The sequence below is a fragment of the Haplochromis burtoni genome, unplaced genomic scaffold, assembly GCF_018398535.1.
Source record: "Haplochromis burtoni strain Fernald_Lab_line unplaced genomic scaffold, NCSU_Asbu1 Contig_447, whole genome shotgun sequence".
Taxonomy (NCBI): domain Eukaryota; kingdom Metazoa; phylum Chordata; class Actinopteri; order Cichliformes; family Cichlidae; genus Haplochromis; species Haplochromis burtoni.
The window spans coordinates 429,995-438,246 of NW_024582808.1; the positions used below are offsets into that span (position 1 = coordinate 429,995).

An 8,252-nucleotide genomic window follows, 5' to 3' on the forward strand; every position below is an offset into this window, starting at 1 on the left:
TTCAGTGAGTTGCTGCCATGTGATTGGCTGATTAGATCTTTGAGTTAACCAATAGAACAGATCTACCTAATCAAGTTTCTATAAGTAGGCGGCCCATTTAAATAATTGTGTTGCAAACACTGAAGTCTGCAATGGCTTTCTTTCATTTTGGATTTAAAAAAAAAATCTCTCTAACATTAGTGACCAATTTACTTTTTAACTAGTGAGACTGAATAAAAAGTTATTAAAATTTAACCTGTCCATGCTGAAAGGGTAACTGAATTTGTTTGTGTGTGATAGTTTCACACACAAACAAACTCTCCCATGTACACAACTATGCACTTACTCTGTGATTTAAATCCCTCAGGGATTTAGCTAATCATTTCAAAGAAGCAGATTAACAGCGGGATCAAGAAGTGTCAGCCCCACTAATTGTAAGAACAACCAGAAATGACACTTTAGCTTCCTAATGCTGAAGGCCTGTTTATTTAAAATGTGGATTTGGGCCAACAAGGCTTAGCACTGAAAGGAACAGGATATTAGCTTAGTAATAACAAAGCGAGTGCATCGACTCACTCTTGAGTCTGCTGCTGCTGCCGCTGGGCTTTAAAGTTGATGAATATTGTAATCAGTTTCTGATTGTACCAAGGGAACGCCTTGTTCCTCTGCATAAATCTGATCAGATTTACTATTAAGCTCTCAGACAATAAGTATATAAATGCATACGTTGTACTTCCATAAAAGAAAACTGCTCCGAGTGGCACCAGGCTCAGATTATTTTCTTTTGGTTTCATTTTCTGATTTATTATGAACCTTAATATCTTGTTGGGATTTGATGAACTGAAGCTAAAACTGATCTCATCTCACATTACATGCTACCTAAAAGTCCCTCCTGCTCCTCTACAAAGATAAAACCTTATTTTAAAAAGAAGGATTACGAAAAATGGACCCCAAGACCATGCACACATGCAGGATCAGTTTTTTATTAACTGGAAATATACATCTTGGTATGTGCAATGATAAAGACCATGCTACGAGGAAACACGGCAAATGACTGCAAGATGCCAGATATCTAAATCAATTTCAACACTAATCCCATCAGTACAGGTTAAGCTTCCCATTTGCTCCTCATATGATCCGATGAAGTAATCTGAAGCCTTTGATTTCACTGTTTACCTAACAAAACAAGATACAATAAAAAAAACATTGTTTGATCATACTTTGACTATACAAATGAATATTTTTGCTGAGATCCTCGCCTACTAAATCATTAAAACCTCTTGTTTTTTGCACAAGATATTTTTGTATTTAAGCTGACACTAAAAGAAAAACAAAGGACAAAGAAAATATAAGAAGATATTAATCTCTTTTAATCCCCCCCTTTTTTTTTTTTTTATCCCTGAGCTTTGAGTGCATCCTCTGCGAGGCTATATGAAAATGACTGTTGATAACATTGATCAGCATTCCCACTTTGGTCACAGCTTGAAGAGGATGATGTAAGAAAATAAAAGAAAAACTGCACTCTATGAATATGAAAAAAAAAAAAGGATTTCATTACAGTAAAACCTCTGTGAGATTTTCACATGTGAAAGACGTGTAGAGGAATGTCAGCTTCATCCAGTGCAGCCTTGGCTGTATGAGTAGTTGCGTGAAAGGCTAACCCATCCACTCATGCATATATCTTGCATAATAGATGATTTTGGTATAACTGATATTCTAAACCAGCAGGAGAAACAAAGACGGACAGAGAGAAAGGAAAAACCCATTAATACTTCAGTCTAAATCAGTTTACCGATCCTTCGTCCCTTCCTGCTCTCAGTCTTGTGAAGTCAGTCTCTGCAACTGGATTCCCCGAGAAACTCGTGCATCAGAAAGACAGAACGATGAAAGCCTCAGGCACCTGAGGGCAGGCTATTTTCAGGGCCACGAAATATTCACCTTTCAATCTCAAACACATTTTTTTGGAGTAAAGAAGTTGTTGGACTCAAGATCATCATGATACCATGGTGGCACCACTGCTAGGACTGGCTGTTCTGTTTCTAACTACCAGTCTGGTCACTTTGGGGGCAAATGGTAAGAGTTTTCCAGTGTCCGTGGATTAATTTACACTTTTATTGTTATTGTCTACATAACATCAGACACTGATTATTATAACATCACCTAAGTAGGTACTTCAGTACCTGCAATTCTGTTGGAATTATTGCATAACAGACAAACTAGTAAAGACTTATTACAATTTCTATGGTATTTTTTACTCTCTGTCACATTTCAAAATTCGTTATGCTCAAAAAAATTTGAGACTTTTGTACTGTTTTTTAAACAGAAAAATGGATAAATCTGTTTGTATTTGTCTCACATGGATCAAATGATGATATACAGAACCTTGCAGATGAAATTAAAAACAAAGAAGAAAGAAAATGTGTTTGAAAACTGAATCTGGCATTAAAAAAATATTAGAATTGCTTTTTATAACATTACACTGCCTCTGAAACTGACTGTGTAATCAATCCTGCAACCGAACACTGACCAGGCATTTGACACCACCGTCTCCTGTTGCTTAATAGACACTCACAAACAAAGTGTTTGTGTGTGGGTCCATTATTTTATGGACCCACACACATTGTACTCACACACATTGGCCATTGTATCCTCTGCCTCCTCCAGATGTGCAGATCAATCATAAAGGGGAGGTGGTGTACCAGGACACCAGTGTGTATGGGGTGGTGGACAACGCGGTGACCCTGGAGTGTGGTACCACCGTGCCTGACATGTATATATGGAGCTTCACCAAACCCGGCACTGAAGCAATAAAGGCTGTGGTGTATAATGTGGGTCAAGGAATAAAGACCCAGAAGTTGGCTGAGACACTCGGCCAACCAACAGTCATCTCAAACAGCTCAGCTTTAAAGATCGAGAAGCTCCCTCTGGCATCACATGGCTTATTCACCTGCCAGGCCTTCTATGACATAGCACAGGAGGCCAAAGTCTACTACTACTATGTCCATCTGACTGTTCGAGGTAAGAACTCCCCTCAGAAACAATGTTCTTCCTAAACACTCTCAGATCACGGCAAAAAAGAGCTAGTCTGCACAAGGTGAAAAACGTCATCGGCTTAATATGTACATATAAAGACAGCATTACCCAAGAATCACGAAAGAGAGAATAGTACTCCAAATGTGGAGGCCAAGAAAGTGAAGGCATAAAGTGACACCTTGATGTCCACACAGGTGTGGGCCCTTTTTTCATATCACCCTACACACAGTTTTGGAGCTCAGTTGGTCAACACAGCCTGCCATAAATTCCAAGATGCTTGTCAGTGTCACCTGCTGTGATCAGTGATTCTTGATTCAAGCTACTAGCCATCAATGGCAGTATTTCGCTTTGCTGCTCAACGTAGTGAAAGATGTTTTTCAAAGAAGTTTCCAAAGAGACTTGCAGTGGAAACGTGGTTTCCACTAGAGCGATACAAGAGGAGAGCTTATGTATTTGGTTGCTCAGAAAATTACCAAGAAGGTAACTGTGAGCCAGGCTGTTTGTCTTTGCAGGCAAAGACCAGATCCTCCTCCTTGTGCATGCAGCAGTTATCTTGTTTGTTGTACTTGTCTCAGGTCTCTACTACTACAAGCACAGATTAAACAGGAGTTGCTGTTGGCCTTGTGACTACATCGGAAGACACAAAAACAGGCCCAGGTCCCAGGCAGTGAGGTGCAGATGGAGACTCTGAAATATGTTAGAATCTGACACGTTCTCTTAAACATGCCATCAAGCATTCCTGACAGAAGAAAGACAACAGCCAGAGTGCATTAACAATCAAAAGTGGTGTGATAAAGTATATAATGGAGTTGAAGGGTGTGATGTTTGTGACTGGGCTATAAGTGCAAAAATGAGGTCCTTGGTACTGAGGAGCCTTGGGAAGATTAACTGATATCAAAGCCTCTTCGAAGCTGAAGATTGTGTTATTTATTGAACACTGTGACTCATTTTCAGTGAAGACGGTAAACATACCTTCACGTGTGTAACTTTATCTTAACCACAGTGCCTGTCAGCAAGCCTTACCTCCTCGTGAACGATGCTCCTCCAGTGGAAGGATCTACAGTGTGGATGAACTGCAGTGTGGGAAATGGGACTGGACCGATCCTGTATGTGTGGCACTATGAAACCTACAATGGTAACGCCACAACCTTTGAAATGGGCAACAGCAGCATTATTAACATGACCAACGTTAACCGCAATCACACCGGTTGGTACCGCTGTGTGGCCAGCAACGCCGTCAACAGCGAGAGCTCCAAACGTCTATGGCTGGACATCCTCTGTGAGTATAATTAGATCAGGCAGACCTATTTCTTCGTTTGTTATTCATTTCTTCATTTAACAATTAAAAGAAAGTATCAGTATGTAAAAACTTAATGCACTGAAGGTGTTTTGAGCATTTTTCAGTTAAATTTATTTACTTCTGTATTGTTTCCATCTAAAAAAAAAAGTAATGCCCTGTTAAGAATTTGGCTTTTATCCCCAAATTCAAAAAATGCTGATCACAGTACAAAAATTATGCAATTATCTGAATTTTTAGGGAATTACACATATTAGGGTTAATTTAGCTGCTGTATGTCTCAACTGCTAATGTAAAACTAAGTAAGAGTCCTACTTTAAACTGGATTTCTTATTAGCTTTCTGTAATCTGCATTTAACACGCCTGTGTTATGTGGGCTTGGGCTTGAAGCTTTCCTTGTTGATAAAGCTTGTAGTTAATGATGGATCAAGTTAGAGTTGGTTTGCTTTCTGTCGCATAAAACAAAGATTTCTTTGTTTCACAGGCACATAACACGCCTGTGTCCCTTATTTCTTGATTTGCGTTCATATTCTTTCTCCTCAGTTGGACCAGACATTCCTCAGATAGACGTGACTCCGTACACTATGACCAGGCGGGGTTACACAGCTCTGGAGATGGAGGCTGTTTCCTTGCTGTGTCAGGCCCAGTCCAATCCAGCCAGTCAGTACGTCTGGTTCTACAACAGCTCCCAGGTCTATACTGGGCAGAAGTTCACCATCACCAAGATCCTCCGTATGCACACTGGTGACTACACCTGTTTGGCACAGAACACCTACCTCAACACCAGCTCCAATAACACCATCAGCCTGACTGTCTACTGTGAGTGTGACCTCTGACCTCGTGACCATGCTATTAATCATCTTACTCCTCTGTCAATCCTTGTATGCTCCACTGACCTGAGCTGTTCCATCGCTGTACTGCATTTACCAGGATTATAAAACACTACAATGTCATTAAAATCACAATTTCACATTTTTAATAAAACACTACAAACAACTTTTATTTTCATCTTTCTTGTTCATGAATATCCTACCAACTTCTAACTTCATATGTTCTCCCCCCACAGACCCCCCAGATGGCTCCCCGTCCTGTTCTGTGGAGCCGGCCCTGAATCACACCTCTCTGCGGCTGCTGTGTTCCTGGCCTGGTGGATTCCCCTCACCTTCCCTCCACTGGACTGGAGACCTGATACAAGATCAGTTCAACACACCCCAGCAAACAAGTTCAGCCTCCAACACTACCATCCTCATCAGCACTGCAATCTCACTGCCCTCTGGAGGCCCGACTTCTAATAACAGCTTGTTTACGTGCGTGGGCTCCCATCCTGCCTTGAAACAGTCGACACAGTGCAGCACACGCACATGTGGGTGCAGAAATGTCAACAAAGAACAACAGAAAGTTAAACAAATGAGAGAGTAAATGTGAAGATTATACACTTTCAACATCACTCATTTGATTTATCCTCCATCAGATATTCCCCCTGCAGAGCCAGTGTGTTTTGTTGACGGGACTAATGACAAACAGTACTTCATGATGTCCTGCTCCTGGGAAGGAGGGTTCCCTAAAGCCTTGGTGTGGTGGGAGGGACCTGCGGGCCAGAGCAGGGGTGGAAAAGAAAACTCCAACATCCTGATCCTTCCGTACGGGACAGCTCACAGCGGGAAACCTTACACCTGCTATGCCAGGCACCCACTTCTGGTTCAATCCAAGACCTGCAGCCTCACACTGGGTCGGTGCGGGTGATGTTCAGCTTACTTAATCTGAGAACCATGTTATCACTTCTACACAAACATTGCACAAAGATTTTAAAGGATCCTTAAAATTTTAAGCCTTTGAATTGTGACAACTTCATGTACAATTTCAGACATGTTTTAGACCTTTTTAATGGAAGGAATAAAACGTAAATGCCATTATTAATTTATTTGAAATTTTATTTTCTAATTCAGGATGTTACATAGAATAAGTTAAAATATGTCACGTTTATCTGAGTGATGCTTCGTTATAACAAATGCTCATCATACGAATTTGCTCAACCACACGAATTCAATTTAGTTTTATTTATAAAGCACCATATCACAACAAGAGTTGTCTGAAAGTGCTTTACATTGTAAGATAGACACTACAATAATATAAAGAAAGCAGAGAAAACTCCAACAATCATATAACCCCCTATGAGCAAGCGCTTTGGCGACAGTGGGAAGGGAAAACTCCCATTTAACAGGAAGAAGCCTCAAGCAGAAACAGGGTTACTAAGGGTCGGGCATCTGCATCGACAGTTTGGGGTGAAGAGAGGAAGACAGGAAAACAGGAAAGCTGTCATGAATAGAGAAACTACTGCATACATAGAGACCAAAAGAATTTATTTTACCAGTTTGTAAACATGCTTTATATTTCCTATTAAATCTGCATTTTAATATATGAGCAGGCCATTACAGATGTTGTCTGGTCAAACCAAGAACAAAATTATACTGGTTGAGAAAAACTTTGGGACAAATATTATGAAGTCTTTGACCCCTTTCTTAGGTTTGAACCTGGATTTGACTAAAGCTTACATACCAGAGGTTAACATATAATCCATATTTTTAGTCAAAAATGTGACAATATTCTTCTTCAACAGACCTGCATGTATGATTTTGTCTTAAACACAGTGCCTGTCAGTAAGCCTTACATCCTGATGAGTAATACTTCTCCAGTGGAAGGATCTTCAATGTGGATGCGCTGCAGTGTGGAAAATGGAACGGAACCGATCCAGTACACCTGGCATTATGAAACCTACAATGGTAACGCCACAACCTTCGCACTGGGCAACAGCAGCATCATCAACATGACCAATGTCAACCGCAACCACACTGGCTGGTACCGCTGTGTTGCCAGCAACGCCGTCAACAGCGAGAGATCTGACCGCCTGTGGCTGAACACTCTGTGTGAGTTTTAATATATAAACATTTTTAAAACAAGTTTTCAGTAAATACATTAAAAAACTACAAGCAATTAAAAGCAAACAACTGTTACAGACCACAAGTAAGCGAAATTTTTGTTTTCTGTACTTGGATTTTTTTTAGTACCCAGCATGATTCAGTTTTTTCTTTGATATTTTATGTCTGATTAAATTTAAAGAGAATGCGCTGGTATCTGGCACCAAGATTTTAGCAACAGATCCTTTAATTCCCATACGTTGCAAGATAGGGCCTCCATAGATGTGACTTATATCACCGACAAAACTTGTTGTTGTGCTCCTCAAACCATTCCTGAAACATTTTTACTTTGTGGCATGGTGCCTCTATCCTGCTGAAAGAGGCCAAAGCCAACTGCAGAAGCCTGCTGATGCTGTCTGCTCTTGTTAACCATAACTAACAGCACATCCCACAAGTTGGCAAGAATCCTGAAAGTGGCACAGGGACCAAGAAAACCATGTCATTGTCTGTACTGTCTTCTCCTTGCTTTCTGTAATATCAGGAACCAAATTAAAAGTCCCTCTACTCACATATAGCCCTTAATTACACATTTACATAACATCCTCAAAACCTAACAGTAACATTTTGACCCGAAAGAGAGTGCTCTCAGAGTGCAGGCTTACTTGTTGTTCCTAGATTTTCCTAAAGTACACTGAGAAGCCTTTAGCTATCAGGGTCTCTCCTGTGCAGCTCCCTCTTTGGGTTTGGGAGACAGAGAGCTACTCTACTTTTAAGATTGGGCTTGAAGCCTTCTTTGTTGATAAAGCTGGTAGTTATGGCTGTATCAAGTAAGGGTTAATTTTCTTACTGTAGCATAAAACAAGATTTCTTATCAGACTAATATGAGTTTTGCACATAACACGCCTGTGTCCCTTATTTCTTGATTAAGGGAAAGAATTCATATTCTTTCTCCTCAGTTGGACCAGACATTCCTCAGATAGACGTGACTCCGTACACTATGACCAGGCGGGGTTACACAGCTCTGGAGA

The 8,252-nt window shown here is 40.5% G+C and overlaps 2 protein-coding genes across 2 annotated transcripts in view; both read left to right on the forward strand.

Moving 5' to 3' along the window:
- The first annotated feature begins 1,868 nt into the window (after positions 1–1,868).
- LOC121812150 (V-set and immunoglobulin domain-containing protein 10-like 2) lies at positions 1,869–4,305 on the forward strand. The gene is made up of 3 exons (XM_042213503.1): positions 1,869–2,052; positions 2,644–2,997; positions 4,016–4,305. Exons 1-3 carry the CDS (start codon positions 1,983–1,985, stop codon positions 4,303–4,305), a joined length of 714 nt encoding a protein of 237 aa, XP_042069437.1. The 5' UTR covers positions 1,869–1,982.
- A 515-nt stretch (positions 4,306–4,820) lies between these two features.
- Positions 4,821–8,252, forward strand: part of vsig10l2 (V-set and immunoglobulin domain containing 10 like 2) — an 11,973-nt gene continuing 8,541 nt past the window's right edge. Inside the window, exons 1-4 of the mRNA XM_042213504.1 lie at positions 4,821–5,128; positions 5,376–5,672; positions 5,781–6,038; positions 6,958–7,233. Of these exons, the coding sequence (XP_042069438.1) occupies positions 4,894–5,128; positions 5,376–5,672; positions 5,781–6,038; positions 6,958–7,233 (1,066 nt within the window). The 5' untranslated portion in view covers positions 4,821–4,893. The remainder of the gene's footprint in view (positions 5,129–5,375; positions 5,673–5,780; positions 6,039–6,957; positions 7,234–8,252) is intronic.

Excerpts from the sequence above, each read along its gene's own strand:
- LOC121812150 (XM_042213503.1), top strand. The coding sequence starts at position 1,983 with ATGGTGGCACCACTGCTAGGACTGGCTGTTCTGTTTCTAACTACCAGT. Across the intron at positions 2,053-2,643 it reads GGTCACTTTGGGGGCAAATG|ATGTGCAGATCAATCATAAA; the intron begins GTAAGAGTTTTC and ends TGCCTCCTCCAG. Across the intron at positions 2,998-4,015 it reads TGTCCATCTGACTGTTCGAG|TGCCTGTCAGCAAGCCTTAC; the intron begins GTAAGAACTCCC and ends TCTTAACCACAG.